Raw genomic sequence first — 18958 nt, 5'->3', positions numbered from 1 at the left:
AAAATGATATGCATGTTTAAACTCATCTGTATACATTTCCAGAACGTTCACTAAACATTGAACAAAAATCACATTCAAAATCTTGTTTTTACTAAAATGTATTACTTCTAGAGAGTCACGGTGGCGCAGTGAGTAGCACAATCACCTCACAGCAAGAAGGTCACTGGTTCGAGACCCGGCTGTGTCAGTTGGCATTTCTGAGTGGAGTTTACATGTTCTCCCCGTGTTTGAGTTAGTTTTCTTCGGGTGCTCCGGTTTCCCCCACAGTCCAAAGACATGCAGTATAGGTAAATTGAATAAACGAAATTGGCCGTAGTGTATGTGAATGCAGGAGTGTATGGGTGTTTCCCAGTGTTGGGTTGCGACTGAAAGGGTATCCGCTGTGTAAAACATATGCTGGATAAGTTTGGCAGTTCATTTCGCTGTGGCAACCCCTGATTAATAAAGGGACTAAGCCGAAAAGAAAATGAAAGAATGAATGAATGAATGAATAAATGAACGAACGAACGAATGTATTACATCTAACTGGTTCAGATCAGACCCACTTATGTATGAACAATGGATAAAAACAAATAGAGAAATTTGGAAAGAATAACTTGTTGCCTTAGACTCCACATGAATATATTTGAAGCAAGATGGAAGCCAATTCTAAGAATTATACAAAACTAACTTTAGACATACAATGTAAATTTAATAAACAGCCACATTATATACACAAGTATATCAGACATCTACCAACCGCCTCCCCCACACACTCCCACTTTCCTTTTTTATTTTAACTCCAACACAATATACAGTATATTGTTTTAAAATGACATGTGCAATGTCTTTCTTTTCCTTCTCTCCATAATCATTTCAGTATCCTTATTGACGATTTCTGATGTATCTCTGACTCAGGGTTACGTTCTAATAAAAAGAGTTTTAAAAAATCTTGTTTTAATATTTTTTACATAATAGAGTCAAAGGTTTTTACAGAGGGCTTTTTGGAACTTTATCCATAACTTAAAACAACTTTAAAAACAATAATAAGAACAGTCACAACTGATGCACATTGTAGCATAAAATACAAAAATAGACACATTTTGGATGAACATATGCCACTGTAAAAACCTTCACAATACAAATATGAAAAAAACTAACACAATAAGTGGATAAAGTACAGATTTATGACTTATAATATGCATATTATAATTGTAATTTGATTAAAGTACAACAAAAAAAGAAACACTTAAAGGGACAGTTCACTCAAAACTGAAAATTGTGTCATTTACTCTCCCTTCACTTGTTCAAAACCTGTTTGACTTCCTTTGCGTTCAACAGAAGAAAGATATTCTGAAGAATGTTGGAAAGCAACAGCCATTGACTTCCAGCGTAATTAATGTTCCTACTATGGATGTTGATAACTGCTGGTCTCCAACATTCTTCGGAATATCTTGTTTTGTGTTCAGCAGAAGAAAGAACCTAGTGTGAGGTGAGGACATTTTCATTTGGGTTGAACAATCCCTTTTAAAGAATATTTTGGATGTCTTTTTTCCTTGGCTATGAAAAAAAAAACATTTTGTGTAACCGACAGGTGCCTAGAAACAGTTCCTTCCTTCAGTGTCTCTCCATAAGTCCAAAAAAGGAGTTTTAGTGTGTGTGGTGAGGATGGCATTTCAGCAAACTGACATGTGAAAACAAAAGTAGGTGTTGCTGCTTTAGCGCAGAGTAGAACTGAGAGTGTGTGTTTGTCTCAGATTCTCCTCCTCGATGAAGACACACACACACACACACACACACACACACACACACACACACACACACACACACACACACACGCACACGCACACTACTGTCTCCAGTTACACAGCTCCCCTCCTCCTCGCCCTCCTCACCGGTCACATGCTATGTTTTGGCTTGCACAGCCAGGTCACCATGGCAACCTTGTTTACCGTTTCCCCGGCAACAGTTCAAACAGCACTCCAAAACAAAAAAGAGAAAATTCTCCTTCCCGGACAAACAAGCTTTGGTACCTTCGTGAACAGAGGGGGAAAGCAAAAAGCACTTTAAACCTGCATCTACAGCACTAGTCTGTGGTTTTTAAACAGTATCTCAGTTATGAGTTTAAGAAACAGGCTTTTCAGAGTTCAGGAAGAACACAGAAGCTGAAGAGTTTCAGCAGTAATTCTAACGTTACTTATCAGTTTGGGGATCATATGTTGACATTTTTGAGTGATTGTGGTCATATTACTATAGATATAATCCTCACTTGTTTGTCGCTTTAAATCAAAAGAGCATTTCAAAAGAGCATTTGCTCAATGACTATAAAAAGATATGTTGATCAGTTTCATAACTTCCTCTCTTTCTGATTGCATGACAAGCACTGGAAACTTTTTAGCTAGTGCAACAAATGAGGAGTGACAGAATGTTTTAGTGTTAACTTTGTTTCTATTTTTAGCCCCATCTGCCATGAAATCTCATCCAATTGCACATAAATGTGTATTAGGACATATTTACACCTGGTCAATAGCTATTACATTGTGAAAACACCAGGGGTCTTTTCTTTATACGTGAATTACTCGGTTATCTGGATTTTAACGTTGATGACCTGACATAGAAACAAGTTTGTAATTTCCAAAAAGAAAAAGAGAGATCATTTTAAGCGAAGGTCATACTGAAGGTCTGTACCAAAAACTGCCATTTTTAACAAGAATATCCAATTGAATTGGGAGAAAAAAATAATACAAAAAATTAAGTAAATAAAGAAAAGAAAATCATTAAAAATATATTAAAATCATACATTTTCCAATTCATCTGAAAACTCGGTTTTGTTATCTTTTAGAATCCACATAGCTAATTTTGTCATTGAGAGATTTATTTGTGAATGAATAATATACACTTACCGGCCACATTATTAGGTACACCCATACAACTGCTTGTTAACGTACATTTCTAATCGACCAACGACATGGCAGCAACTCAATGCATTCAGCAATGTAGACATGGTAAAGACAATCAGCTGCAGTTCAAACCGAGCATCAGAATGGGAAAGAAAGCTGATTTAAGAATACCACACTGGGTGCCACTCCTGTCAGCTAAGAACAGAAAACTGAGGCTTCAATTTGTACAGGCTCACCAAAACTGGACAACAGAAGAAAAAAACATAGCCTAGTCTGATGAGTCATGATTTGTGTTGCAACATTCAACAGCATGAAAGCATGGATCCATATTGCCTTGTATAAATGGTTCAGGCTTGTGGTGGTGGTGTAATGGTGTGGGGATATTTTCTTGGCACACATTAGTACCAATTGAGCATCGAGTCAACGCCACAGCCTACATAAGTATTGTTGCTTACCATGTCCATCTCTTTATGACCACAGTGTACACATAGCCCGCAACGCTTGCCCCGCCTTCGCGCTCTTTTTATTGGCCCGCTGCTCTAAGCACTGAACACAAATGGATTGGCTAAAATAAGCTGTCAATCACTCAGTCAACGCCTCCTGTCTTCAGATGACAGGAGCTACAACCGCGAAAATGTAAAGCGCTGAAGATGAGAGAATGAAAACAACACTGACAGATTTAGATTTAGAAACACCTAAAGCTACAAATAATGGCACATCTGATTACTAATCATGTGCTGAATGTTAATCCACCATCTACATTTTTCGAAGAGTGGACAAAAGACTTCCATTGGCTTCAATTCCGCTATGAAAATAACTAAAGTATTCATTGTAAAGTCAGTGGGACGGAATTTTCAGGTAACTGTTTCCCACATCTACACATTTTAAGCAGGATAGGTTCTGTTTAATTCTTTATCTAATGGCCAGATGATGTCAGCCGTGCAGCTATATGTAAACGTTAACACCAGGTACAGCATCGCAAAAGGGCTTGCACTGACTAAGATTAACTATTGCAGCTCATGAAAATGACCGTATGCTATTAATAAGGTATATGTCAAAAGCATCTGTGTAATATCAGACACCACCCGTGAGAACACAGCACAGTTATCGTTAACAGATTCATCAATGAATTCATGTCAAACAGTGCGTGCAGGGCCGGTGAGCGGTCCGTCTGTGTATATTTTGGTCAATTGCTCAATTAAGCTATAAAAATGTATTTTCTTGTGATAACGGGATGTCATTGAGACATATTTTCCTCACGCATGCATATATATATATTTTTTTTTGCTTGTTAGTTTTGATTATTGTTGACTTCAAATGCAATAAATCTGTTTATAAAACTTGTAGTAACATTGCGATAATTGGTGGGAGCCACAAAATTTTGGCTAGTGCGCCTACATTTTTAAAGATAGGAGCACCAGTACTACCAAGCAAAAATGTTAATTTCGAGCCTTGTAATGTATAGTAAATATAGTTAAAATATTGTAAACAGCTTAAAAAAGGTTATTTTTATTGTTTGTATGTACTTTGGTAGTGGGGGGTCGCGAGTTCTTGACGATCTTACATTGGGGGTCGCTGGTTTAAAAGTTTGAGAACCACTGCAATAGAGCACCTTTGGGATGTGGTGGAACGGGAGATTTGCATCATGGATGTGAAGCTCACAAATCTGCAGCAACTGCATGATGCTATCATGTCAATATGGACCAAAATATCTGAAGAATATTTCCAGTACCTTTTTGAATCTATGCCACAAAGCATTAAGGCAGTTCTGAAGGCAAAAGGGGGTCCAACTTGCTACTAGTAAGGTGTGCATAGTGTTCTGCTGAAGTCGTGCAAACATTACTTCTGTGTAATCTGTGCGCGCAGAAAATTCCGCAAATTTTTTGCCTATCATTGAGTCTATTTATTTACCTGTGTAAATGTGTGTACATTTATATTTATTCAGTTTTTTAAATTAGGTTCAGTAATATTATTGACAAATATGAAAATGTTCATGATATCTACATTTACAGTCTGTAAAGTAATATTTTCTGTCTTTTAGCATATATATCATATAAGTTGCTTGCTTTGTTTACCAATTAAGTGGCTCTAATTGGATTTGCAGTTAAAAAGGTATTATTTTTAATTTCATATATTAAAGTTCGGGCAACACGGTGGCGCAGTGGGTAGCACGTTTGCCTCACAGCAAGAAGGTCGGTGGTTCGGCCTCGGCTGGGTCAGTTGGCGTTTCTGTGTGGAGTTTGCATGTTCTCCCCGTGATCGTGTGGGTTTCCTCCGAGTGCTCTGTTTTCCCCCACAAGTCCAAAGACATGTGGTACAGGTGAATTGGGTATGCTACAAATGACCGTAGTGTGTGAGTGTGAATGAGTGTATGGATGTTTCCCAGTGATGGGTTGCGGCTGGAAGGACATCCGCTGCATAAAAAATATGCTGGATAAGTTGGCAGTTCATTCCACTGTGGCGGCCCCAGATTAATAACCCCAGCTTCCTGCCTCCGGCGCCTTGACTGCAGCTCTGCACAAGACGTTTGGCCAGTGGAGAAATGGTTGTGCACAACTGAGCCTGGTTTCTCTCGAGGTTTTTTTAATTCTCCACTTTCGCCAATTGGTGAAGTTTTTTCCTCGCCACTGTCGCCACTAGCTTGCATGTTTCGGGATCTTTAGAGCTGCAGATCGATGGATTTGCTCTTCAGTGTTTGGACTCTCAGTAGTGATTATTAAACCACACTGAACTGAGCTAAACTGAACTGAACTTAAACACTGATAACTGAACTACACTGTTTCAATTTACGTGAAGCTGCTTTGACACAATCTACATTGTAAAAGCGCTATACAAATAAAGGTGAATTGAATTGAATTAATATATCGACTAAGCTGAAAAGAAAATGAATGAATGAATGAATGAATGATAATAAAGTTCCCAAGAAATCAAAACTGACCATATGATTTTGTTAGCTTACACTGCTAGTTTTGTGGATATTTAACCACACTGCTCCTACTGTCAGTTTTGTAAACAGAAACAGAACAGAACAAACAGAAATGATGAGAAGTCTAATAGGTTACTCGCTCCAAATCATTTTCCCGATCTTTCTGAATGAAATGCCTACTTTACTACATCCGTTCAGCTCGCAGTAGAAAAATCAAGCCACGACCACTGTTGTGTTTAATATTCCGTTTCTCTAGGAACTGCGTCACAATATGAAAAAAATAACGGTCACAACTTCTGATTTATGGGGACTTTAAGTTTTTAGCTATGATGCTCTCAAAATTATTCCGCGTAAATCCGCAGACTACAAAATTCTGCGCAGAAATAGTAAAAAAATGTCAGCAGATTCATAAAGCTGATCTGATTGATATCTGAAGCTTCAGGTTATTTGTAAATTTGAATACAACACAAGAATTGAAGTTCGGACTTCTATCCGTTTTGCAGAACACATTTTTATGGCCAAATATAAATGGAACCATTTTAATAAACGAGACAGCTGTCTGAACAGAGATCAAATACGTTTTGACTGCTTGTGACTGTCACTGGAAACCTGGCTACTGTATATTAAAATCAAGTGGAATGTATTCAGAATGCACAATCAGTTCTTAAGTCAATACTCCAGTTTGATGCTGCAGAAATCACACACTTTCCTTCTATGCTTCACCAGCTAAAAAAAAATGAACTTATATGTCAGAAGCAAGGAGCACGTAAGGACTCACAGATGTGCACAGACGGACAGCAAAGGTCCTGCTGGATAAAAGGTTAATTGGGAAGTCTGAAAACTCCTAGTCTGAGGGATGAAAGAAGCCCTGGAACACAAAGCTGTGCAGTGGATGAGGAGGGACAGAGAGGTTTTAACATGGCAGAAATGACACTACAAGTGAGAGATATGAAATGAAGATGGCTTGAGTTAGTCTGTCAGAATATTGTGCTACACTGTAACGAGTACCGGCTGTGTTGAGAAAAAGTAAAACCCAAGAACATGTCAAAGTAAAAACTCTGTCAGCAAGGGGAAAAATGAGAGAGAGGAAAAATATGGAGGAAGAAACTGACTTTTCTGCTTTGCACATTCCCTCATTGCCTGCTGTAAACATAAATCAAGTAACCTTTATTCTCCAATTAAAACACACCGAAATTGAAAGGAAAACTTAAAGAGGTTGTTTTAGTTCCCCCAGGGTTTAAGACTATATACAGACAATAATAATTGAATTCCTGCTATTTAAAGTCATTTTTTAAAAATGGAGTGTGATGAAGCAAAGCCTTTTCGTAATGAGATCACAGAGAAAAAATCTAATCTTCAAACACTCCCTTTCCAGCACACACAAAATGAAGTATTTATTATTCATGAAAGGAAGCAACTCCTTATCTACAAAAGGTAACACATTCACAGAAAGAATAGAAACTTCTATATTTTTAAGAGCACTTAAAATGATTCGACTTTATTATTATTATTATTATTATTATTTAATCTCTAAAATAATAATAGAACGCTCAAATAGAACGCAGCTTCATTCATTCTTTTGTTTCAGTCATAATTGTTTTTAATAATTATCCATTCTTGACTACAAGACATGATACATACTGGAGCTGAACAATATATCATTTCAGCATCGATATCACAATGAGTGCCTCCACAATAGTCACATCGCAAAGTTATGCAATGCTGAGTTGACTATGCAGTGTATTTTTTACATTTACATATACAAAACCACAAAGCATGCACTGCTTATTTCACTTTTATCTTTGCTTTATTGCATTCATCTATACTTGTAGTTTGTTTATTACATTTTATGCACGATTTACTCCTATACAGAATCATCCCAATCAATCTAAATTAATACATTTGATAAAACTTTAGGGACCAACTCTCATTATTAACTAGTTGCTTATTAGCATGGATATTATTGGCTACTCATTTGTACTTATAAACTACATATTCTGCATGATCTTACTCTGCCTTTCTAAGCCTACCCAATACCTTAACTACCTTAATAAAAAGAGGAAATTCAGTTAATGGTTAAAGGTCATATTTAATGGTTTGCTAATGGCGAGAATTGAACCTTAAAATAAAGTGGGACTATACATTTTCTCCAAATTGTGCTATTTGATCATTTGGTGAAATTGTATAGATACAGTTTATTGCAATAAATATAGCAGAAAAACAAAATATCGTGCAGCCCTAATACATACCCACTCTCATATTCTGATTCACTTGTAAACAATTAAACGTTCATTTAATGCAAGGGTTCTCAACATTTTTCACTTTGGGGCCCACTTCTTTCTTTTATTTAAAGGTTTATTTATTAACATATATATTAGAGGTGTGAACCTATACTGGTCTCATGGTTCGGTTCAGTTACGATGATCATGCCATCGATTTGGTTTAATTCGATATTTCTGTGCATCACCGTGCATTGACGATGCTTTCCATACACAGTGTTGTATTTTGGGGGGTGGCTATAACAAGCTGTCTGTATAAACACACACACACACAAATATGGACACACAGCACCACATTGTCTCACATTCACACACATACACAAACATAGACAGCACCAAACAAACACACACACACACACACACGCGCGCACTCACACACACACGCCACGCGCGCTTGCTTGCTCGCTCTGGAGCGATATTGTGAGTCCGCCCACTCCTGTTAAAATTACACCAGAGTTACCGACCGCTCCCGCGCTTTTATTCGGAAATTTATTCCCGCGTGAACAGCTCCGCCAGAGCACGTCTGAAGCTCATATGCAAGTTTGGTTTACATTCTATGGCAGAAACACCATTGAGCCTTGCTAGATCCTCCACTATGGGCATGCGTCCTTTATGAAACACTCACAGGATATTAATTTGGACAACTATGCGGATATAAAATAGTTCACACAAAAATACACAAAGAGAGGCTTTTACTTTAATTTCACATATAGTTTTGAATGCACAAACTTATGTGTACTAGTTGCAGACGCGATCATGAGGCTGTTTTTGCACCGAGTTTGAAGTAATCAACCAGAGAACAGGAGAAAGTGCATTACTTCCATCATTTTAAAATAGCAAATTATTAATGAAATTCCAAAATTATAGTATAATATTGAGAGTTCATTTTAAGCTATCTCGCGGACCACTTGCAGGATCGCTGAGGGCCACCGATTGAGAATCCCTGGTTTAATGCTTTATTTATTCTTACTTTGATATTCATTTTGAAAAGATACATTTTAAATATTTTAACAGGCATAGAATAACATGGAAAAGTAATTTCGTCCAGTATGAGGAAGCTTATTTCTGCCAGTGTGCTTTTATAATTTCCTTAAAAGCTGTTAAAGAGTTTCTTCCTTCCAAAGACATTGTAAAGCTCTTCCTTCCACTGGGAGCACTCATAATTAGGCAGGCTACATTTACAAATATTTCCTACACCTACAATTTACCTCGCAGTGAATCCTGTAGCTGCTCTGTAGTTTTTTCACATCGGTCATGCTGATGGACTCTGGCAGAGGACAGGAGCTCAGATCAAGAGAAGGGAAGGGGGGAAGGACATGAGACACATCTGCCAAAACACACACACACACACAAACAGTATTAGAGCTGAAGGTGATTGTGCATGCATTCAGCTGTTTTGATGTGACTGTAGCAGGAGGTTTACCAATGTACTGCTGGTGATGCTGACACTGTGCCGCCACGCTTTGCTCAGGGGTGCTGGACAAATGCTGGGAGCCACTATTTAGACTGTCCCCCATCCCATCCATCTTGTGAAAGGGCTTAAACCTGGACACAGGAAATACCGACAGCAGGACTAAATGCAGGATTCACTACTGGGATTACAGAGGATATGACTAAGAGAGAAAGAGAAGAAGATTTTTCGTCAGGATGCAGAGCCAATGTCTAATTTAAAGCTGATCCGTGCACTTCCAACACATAAAAGAGCCTCTGATTTATGAAAAAGTAATTAGGAATTAGAAATGAAGAGTTCAGATGCAAAAACCTAAGTGCAGTCTGAAATTTCCATCGAAAGTGAACATCTTTCTCAGCCTCCTTTGTTTATGTTGAGATATTCCACTTTAAAGACCAGGAAAAGGACTTATTCTTTTCCATAAAAGTGATATTACTGAACATACACACAGGAGTCTGATAAAATGCTCAGTTTAGAGGAAAATTTCAGACGGCATTTAGAGGTTTTTGCATCTAAACTCTTCAAATAGAGCACAGGATTTAATGATATTTACAAGAATCATGTGTGAACTGGTTGCTAAGAACTATTATTTGGTAACACTGTGCTTTCATCGCAGGGACATGGAAACAAAACTGTTGTTGTGGCACATTTAAAAACAGAACACAGATGACCCATGTCTCTAAACGATTCTTCTTCTTCTTTTTCCAGTTGTTTTAATTACAGTTGGCAACACATTGTGGCATCTCTCTGAACACTGTAACAGGTAAAAAGAGTCTTCAAAGCTGTATCATGCATATTACTGAAGTTGCACCTCATTCACAACAGAGCACACTGATTGGTTCGAACCAAGTCTTTCTCATGAAATAATGTTGAAAACATCCCTTTGTACCATCCGGTACACGTTCCATGAACTTACTATAGTAATTACAATGAGTTAAGAAAAATTACATGTAACTAGCCCTAATGACAACCCATATTCTAACCCCAAAGTAAGCACATGTCAGCTATGTCACTTTGAAATAAAGTGTAACCTATTTTTATAAAGGATGTCAAGGTAAATTAATGACACATTTCACTAATGAATCAATAAGATGCTATTTGTAGCATAAATCACTTAACTTACATAAGTAAATGATTGATTGAGCGCATTATTAGTTTAATCAAGTCTGCAAAATCCAGGCTGGAGTTTCAGTCTGAATGCAAATGGAAACTGTGATGTTAGAAAAGATGCACAATTCTGGATCTGTTCACAACCACTTTTTTCTTTTCTTTTTAAAACTGAGATCACAGAGTTCCCACAAGTCTAGTATTGAGACAAAATAAATGTAATAAAAATGTAAAAATGTATATCCCGAAATGTATTATTGCTGCAAGCCATTTAAAAATTATTACAATAGTTTAAATAAAAAGTTTCATGAAGAATCTACATTTTTGAATTAATGAATTGAACAATTTTTTTAATAACAAATATATTGCACCAATTACCCATTGCCACCTTCTGGACTAACAAATTAGTCAAGTTGTTTTCCTAGGTTTATTTACAGTATTTTGATCACTATCATTAGCTATGTTTCCATCCAAAGATGCGAATTAAATTTATACACAAAACTGGACGTTTAAATAATGCAGCGTTTTCAACAAAATTGTCATTTCCTGATTACGAAACGGAATTTGCTGCGGTAGGAGAAGCTGCGTCAATCTTTGCTTTATTTACTAAATTACTTGCGCATCAGAAGACAATATGCTGTCACGCAAAGAAAGTGTGGTGGCATTTGAAGGCGTCAGACGCAGATGCTCTTGGCAATTCCGGAGGTAATTAATAACAGATTACCACTAATACTCAAATGGTTACTGCGTTTTAGAATGACCAAAACAACATTCAGATGTTTTACAGTGTGCTCAGCCTGCTGGTTTGTCCATTTACATATAATTTTAAAATTTTACATATAATATAAACGCATCCATCAACCGTTTTTTATTTCCAAAATGTGCATAAAAATAGGTGGATGAAAACCTAGCTATAGACATTAGGGCTGCACAATAGATTGTTTCAGCATCGATATTGCAATGTGATCATTCGCAATGGTCACATCGCGAGCATACGCAATGTTGAGTTTGTATTATAATTCATCATTTGCATGTGTTTTTGATGCCTGCGATTGTATAATGACCTTAAAAGCATTCAAGCATAATAATTTGTACCATTTGTAACTTTAACAGCGACTCATTTGATTGAATTATTTTTATTTTCATTCAATTACTGTAAATGAATACTGTTAGACTGGGACAACGATAAAACACTTTTTCAATTGTATCTTTTTTTAAATTATATTTATAGATTGTTATGTGTGAAAATACTTAAACACATGCAAATACAGGGCGACGCGGTGGCGCAGTAGGTAGAGCTGTCGCCTCAAAGCAAGAAGGTCGCTGGTTCGAGCATCGGCTGTTCGCATTTCTATGTGGAGTTTGCATGTTCTCCCCGTGTTTGTGTGGGGTTCCTCCGGGTGCTCCGGTTTCCCCCACTTTTGTGGTATAGGTGAATTGGGTAAGCTAAAATTGGCCGTAGTGTATGACTGTGAATGAGAGTGTATTGGTGCTTCCCAGTGATGGGTTGCAGCTGGAAGGGCATTCGCTGTGTAAAACGTGCAGGATAAGTTGGCGGTTCATTCCACTGTGGCGACCCCTGATTAATAAAGGGACTAAGCCAAAAAAAAATGAATGAATGAACATGCAAATACACAAATGTACTGCAAATAGCACAGACCACATCGAAAATCTGTTGGGGGACCCTAAAAAGTTTATAGATTGTTTACTAGATTTTATGGATCACACGAACAGATCTAACATTATAAATTCTTTCCAAATAGAGATATTCAAGTTATCTGGTGAAAATGTATTTATACTGGAATATATATATAGCTAAATATCGCAATGCTAGATTTTTCCAACATCGTGCACCCCTAATAGACATTAGAGTTTATAAACACACAACAAAATTTTATCCCAGGACTTCTGTGATCATTTGATTTTGTGTAAGGCAGAAAAAGAATAAAAGCTGTCTAACAACTGCTCACTCTGTGCAAAGTGCACAAGTTGACCGTTGAGGCAGAATGTGTCAAATTTGGGTATTCATGGGTATATTTTGAAAGTTAGATTAACACTGAGAATTATTGAGGCCTTCAGTAATAAGATTAAGTGACTGTCTGAATCGAGAACTTTTAACTTTTTTTCGAGATTTGAAAAATTGACTGTGACATGCATGAAAAGACATCGATGCCATGGGCCAAGACGTGACTTGGATATGAGATAAAGATTGCCTGCGAATGAGAAGGAGAGAGAGAGGATGTTTGTTTCACCTCTGCTTCTGATGGACAGGTGTTTGTCTCATTGCCATGTACTGCGTGTCCTCCTGCATACGGTTGAGAGGCGAGTCCGGCTTCAGACGAATGCCATAATAATGGTATTTTGAGTTCCCCCTGAAACACACACACACAGAAAAAAATGAGTTATCACTTTTTAATTCCAGCAACAACACACCACAATTTGAGACTGAACATCGTTTATTTTGGAGCGATCATTCTTTAAGTATTAAGTATAGAGTATCTGCTGCAAATCACTTGCTCTCAGTGTTTTTCCCTGTGCTGCTGCACTTTTCAGACTGGATTTTCTTTTTCTTTCTGAAGCGACTAAGCTGTAAATGCAGTTGCCTTTATAGATTTGCTTTATCTGTGGGGTGTAGTCTGACCTGGTACCAAGCCGGCGCGTGCGAAGGCCCATGAAGACGGAGCGGATGAGTTTGCCAAAAGAGGCGGCATTAACTGGATCCAGCTTTTGCTCCTGACAGTGTCTCAGATAGTGGTTATAGAGAGAGCTTCGCGGCAGACTCACACCTTCAGCGGTCTCGTAATTATCCAGCAGCCACTGCAACTATACACACACACACACCCACACAGATAATCAATATAACAGCATCTCAGCAAGCAGCTTTTCCACAAACAAGGACATTAACCAAACCACAAGAATATTTCATCATACATACGCTATACTGATGTAACTACCATATTTAACTGGCTGATAACAAGCACCTCATGGTATCTGCACACTTTTGCATTTTACTACACAGATTTAAAGAAATCTGTGGATTTAAATGAATAGTTCACCCAAAAATGGACAAGTCTGTTATCATGTGTTGTGCTTAATGTCTGTTTTTATACTTGTATTTAACTTATGTATGTACTCTGGCCATTTATTTGCATTAAAGAGCCCCATAATGGGTTTTTGAAAATGACCTTCCATGCAGTGTGTAACACAGCTCTAAATGAAGGGAAATATCCATCTAAGGCTTAAGTCTGAAAGTGCACAGTGTTTAAAAGTCAATCATCTTTCAATCATCTTTAAAAGATTTGACTCAGAGTGGTTTAAATAAATCGTCGGGGTAACGAATCTGTAGGCGTGCCAGCGTGATGTCGATATGGAACTCAAGCCCCGCCCATTTGTTGCTCACGCAGACCTGGTAAAATTTAAACCGCCCTCCACAAACAATGTAGATAGAAAAAAAGAAGACAAACACTGTAGCAGATTCCGGTTGAATCATGTCACAAATACGATGTGCTCTGAAGTGTAAGGGAAAGATAGTGTTATTCTCCCTACCCAAAGATGAGGCTGTGAAGAGTCAGTGGTTGAAGGTTATTTTTGCAAAAAATACCTCAGCATTATAGCCCCAACCTTGTGCTGTGTTCCCGTAGGAGTGCTATCTACATGCTTACAATACGGGATTTGTTGGCCGTCTGTTAAAGGAAGAATCAGAGAAGACTATTGGTGTATGGGACTTTGTCAGAGCTTGATCAGAACTTTATCAGTACACAGTTCATGGACCAGTTTCTTCCTCCATTTCACAAGTGTAAAGCAGGTCGCACACCAGAAGTGCCGCTCGGCACCGCGACACGGCGCGCACATGACAGTTAAAACTATCACACACCAGACGCGCACATTCGCATGATATTTAACATAAAACTAATCAGATGGCGCTCTGTGGCGTGGCAGAAAAATGAGCAGTGTCCTGAGTCGTGGCTGGGCGTGTACCCAGGGTGTGTACCCTAATAGAAACCTGTTTAGAATTCTGAAATGTATGGTGTTGCGTGGCACTATGCGGCGCACCGGCGCTTCTGGTGTGCGACCTGCTTAAGTAAGTGCGATTAAAATGGTTGCCTCCTTGTTTTCTCTAGCTTGCAAATTATGCATTTAAATGTGTTAACTTTTTATATTCTCATATCGCATCTAAAGCCATGTTGAAAACGCGGCATGTGCCGCTTTCTTTACAGATTTAAATGCGTTTGTGAGCTCGCCATCCTCTGCCGTTTGTCGTTGCTATGGTCACTGTCAGCTGTTCCTAACCATGTGCGGCGGTCAAGTTTCAGAATAATTCAGCTTTTGCCACTGTGTGGATTAATACTGAATGTGTGTCATGGTTAAGAATAGAGAAATATGCTGGTGTTTAGCTGTGTTGCTTTAATGCACTCCTGCATTGGGCTCAACATACACTCTGCACTTCGACTACTTCAAAATTGTTGATAAGCCGTGTTGGGCGATTATCTCCGTCTTGTGCTGAACGCAGTCGGCCAAATCGCAACAGACTGGGTCATCAGACCAATCAGCGCAGATTAGCCTCACGCAAAGGAAGGGTTTGGGAACAAATGAATCGCTAAACAAATCATATAGGGAGTCATTGGGATAATTAGGTAAAACTAAATCGTTATTATAAGACAGCGATGAAAGTGCTTTTTGAGCTTGCATGCATATAAGCCTGTTGTTGGAGACACCCAAAACCAAAATATGATCTTTTTTAATGCATAATAGGGGCTTTTGAAATGTTGTAGTTTGAGGCTGAGTTAATAACAAAATTTCCAATTTTGGGTGAACAGTTTTAAAAGGAAGATAAAAAAGGTGGCTGAACAGATTCTCAAATTAGTCAACTATTTTTTAAACATGCAATGGGTGAGAGCTGCTCAAGTTCATGGGTGCAGATTCTTTGCAGGCCTCCCTGAAAACCAGGAAACAACATGGGACAGAGTTTTAAACACTCAACAAAGGCCTCTGTTTAAAATGAGTGAGCAAAAATTTCAAATTAAGCAAAATCAGACCCCTTAATAACACACTAACAACTAAAATTGACTAAAAACAAAAACAACTAAACTAAAAAAACTACAAAAAATTGCATATTTACAAATATTCATAGCCTTAAAAATTTTGTAAAAACTTACATTTTAATATAAAAAATATTAAAAAATTTAAATTTAAGGATTGAATGCTTTTCCCAAGCACGTCTCAGACATGCTGATCCCTGAGATGTTGACTGAATAAGCAGTGTAATGTAAATGCAGGGGGGTCTGCAGTGCTTTAAATCTAAAATACACAGAGCAAGGGGGTTGTTCTGGAAAAAGCATGCTCACAACAGCAGTGAAAAGCAAAGCGAAGAAGCAGGCAGGATGAACTAAGCCTTTTTTTCAGGATTTGTTCCAGTTTCAATAAAGTTTTTTCCCAGTTTGACTTACATGGCTGTTGAGCAGGCTGCTTTTGTGAGTGGCAATCCCTTCAGACTTTTGGAGGTTTTCAATCGCCATTTCAAGCTGAGGAAAAGTAGGAGCATGCAAGACATGAAACGGGGGGGAAGAGATGGAGAAAAAAACAGGGGGTGGAAATTTGAGGGTGGGGGGGACAACAGAGAGTGAAAATGACACAGACAAACAAAAAAAAGAAAAGGAAATCAGTCTGTTAGCTGCAGCCGGACTTTGAGCATTTCCATTACAGTCTGTCAGTGTTTGCAGCCACATTCATTACGGGTGGACAAAAAGCATGCAAATGTGAGGAACTCAGAGGGTTACGCCACTCTTCCTGTCTCGGCCTCATATATGCTAATGAGCTGAACACACAGGGCGTGAGGTCAGGCTACTCTCAAACAGATGAGACAATCTCGCTAGCCACTTCTCAAATCACACAGTTAGCGAGGTCGTGCCCTCTGTAAAGACACTGTCGCGTTTGATGTCTGCCGCTAAAAAAAGCTGATTTAATTTAAGCCAAATAAACATGTTTTTCTGCAGGTATTAGCAGGGGAAAAGGGTACAAAGTTTCTTAACTGGACTGTCTTTCCATACTATTTTAAAATACTATTTCAAAAGTTGGAATACAGAGAATAAGGCATGAAAAAAGATTCAGGAGAAAAGATTAGAGAGAGAGATATATATAAAGAGGCAGAGAGAAAGTTCTGGCAGAGTGGCGAAACTTATAAAGAGGGAGACTGGGAGAAGAGAAAAAAATGGGCATCTTTCCAAGTCTTTAAAAGGCTCCAGAGGGCCCTTGGCCAAATGGTAATGAGCCCCAGGGGTTGCTTTGTTTCGGAGGCCACTCAAGTGGCTGTGAAAACTGCTAAAACAAGGCAGAGCTGGATTATTTAGAGGCAGTCGCCTTTTTAAGCACTGTCCCTGCTTCCAGCCCACCTCATAAACTAGCACACTGTGAAAGAAAGCTAGACTCTCATGACAGTGTGTGTCATCTCTTCTCTACCCAGAACTCTTAGAGACAAATGTGTTTGCATGATGCATCTTTCTGAGAAAGGGACTCATGAAACACTGTTGTCGTGAAAGGCGGCAAGAATAAACATCATCTATGACATGTTTTTGATTACCACATAAAAGTTCATTTTGACTTCATTTTGAATTCATTCACAAATGCGTTTTATCGATACATTCAGACACATCTTGAAGCGAGTGAACTTCAAGTCAGGCTTTATGGTTTTAATTCCCTATGTCTTTCTAGTGTGCTTGCACACAATGTAAAATATATACTGTATCATGTTATAGGCTACATGGTTATGACAGGAGTTAAAATACTGCATTTAAGTTTGTGAAGACAGTTACAAGGGGTTGATTTCATAAAAACACTTATAAACTTGAGGGTTATTCAGCCCAAAATTAACATTTAATCATACTTCACTCACTCTCATGTTGATCCACGGCCATTTTGGTAACAAAAATAAAGAGAAATTTCTGTCTCTGCAAGTGTTTATATTTGGATAAAAGATTTAATTAAATCTGTTCACCCTATTAAGTGATTGAGTCTCTTCAGAAACTTTAGTTTAATTACACCACTCAGTTCATGTGGATTTAGTCTTTTAACTTTAAAAAGTGTTTTTTGTCATATTTTGGATGAACAGACTAAACGAAGGGACAGAAATATCTCATATTTAATAAAAAATACCTTAATTTGTCTTCTGAATAGGCATGGGCCGGTATAAGATTCTGAGGATATGATAACCTTGGATAAAAGGATCACGGTTTCACGGTATTGTGATTACTGCTCTAAAATATATTCTTTTTAAATGTCTCTTTACAAATCACAAATGTTTCTTTACAAATTAAAATCTTTGGATATCTTTTGTGCTAGAGATATATATCTATATCTTTATAAAATATATATAAATAAAAAAATCTTACACATACCTTAGGAACGGTATAGCTGAAAATTTTGGCGATTTTAAACCTTGACTTTTCCAAACCACAGTATACCTTAAAAATGTTTATTGTCCATAGCCTACTTTGGAACAAATAAGCTAATTTTCTTCACAAGTAGACAAGTTTCATTTTGGGGTATACTAACAATAATGATGCAGCGCATCACATACACTTTTAGTGTAATAACTTGAAGCACAACTTTTTGGGGAGATTTCACGAACTGAGGGATGAGTTATTGTTTTTGACCATGCAAGCATAACTCTGTACATTCCTGTCACACCTCATCTGGACTATAGAATTATTAGGCTATGCTTATTTTCAAAACCACAGCTCCCCAAACTCCCCTCCCATGTTACTAGTGTAGCGGTCTTCAAGGATTTCAGCACATTGGAAAGTACCATTGCAGATGATGAGCGTGAGGAGTGAGAGGTGTGGTGGCGTCCACCATCCATTCCGCCGTGGATCAGATAGGCACTGCCGCTGGAAATGATCTGACTGCCACCCACATCCATGGCGATTCCCACCATGCCATGAGCGGGCACTCCACCAGAAGAGACGACTGTGGTTACCTGAGCACCACCCGCTTGAGAGTCAAAATAGGCACTTCCACTGCCCTGTCCATACAGCTGGGACTCTGGGTTATAAGAGTATGCAGCACGACTGAAGAAGGAGAAAAAAGGCAGTCGTGTTTAATGTTTAACATTGTCTTGATTTTCAAAACACAACTACTGACTTTATCTTTTTAACACACTTTAAAACAAGTTGGTTTGATCTAGATGTTCTGTTCTTACCCTAATTAAACATATTTTATGATTAAAGTCGCCATATTCTACAAAAGTGTTTCTCAACCACGTTCCTGGAGGACCACCAGCTCTGCACATTTTTCGTGGCTGCGTCCGAAATCGCATACTTCC

The 18958-nt window shown here is 38.1% G+C and overlaps 1 protein-coding gene across 3 annotated transcripts in view; it reads right to left on the bottom strand.

Moving 5' to 3' along the window:
- Positions 1-18958, bottom strand: part of LOC130233637 (DNA-binding protein RFX2) — a 36485-nt gene that overhangs the window by 12406 nt on the left and 5121 nt on the right. For 2 of the 3 annotated variants that reach the window (XM_056463777.1, XM_056463779.1), the window contains 6 exons: positions 18443-18704; positions 16089-16163; positions 13283-13464; positions 12894-13013; positions 9508-9629; positions 9293-9411 (listed from right to left, as the gene is read on the bottom strand). In XM_056463777.1, coding sequence (XP_056319752.1) covers positions 9293-9411; positions 9508-9629; positions 12894-13013; positions 13283-13464; positions 16089-16163; positions 18443-18704 — 880 coding nt within the window. The remainder of the gene's footprint in view (positions 1-9292; positions 9412-9507; positions 9630-12893; positions 13014-13282; positions 13465-16088; positions 16164-18442; positions 18705-18958) is intronic. The other variant, XM_056463778.1, reaches the window with a different exon arrangement.

The sequence above is a fragment of the Danio aesculapii genome, chromosome 8 (genome assembly GCF_903798145.1).
Source record: "Danio aesculapii chromosome 8, fDanAes4.1, whole genome shotgun sequence".
Taxonomy (NCBI): domain Eukaryota; kingdom Metazoa; phylum Chordata; class Actinopteri; order Cypriniformes; family Danionidae; genus Danio; species Danio aesculapii.
The sequence above is the reverse complement of the archived record's forward strand: the minus strand, read 5'-3'. Positions and strand labels throughout refer to the sequence as shown.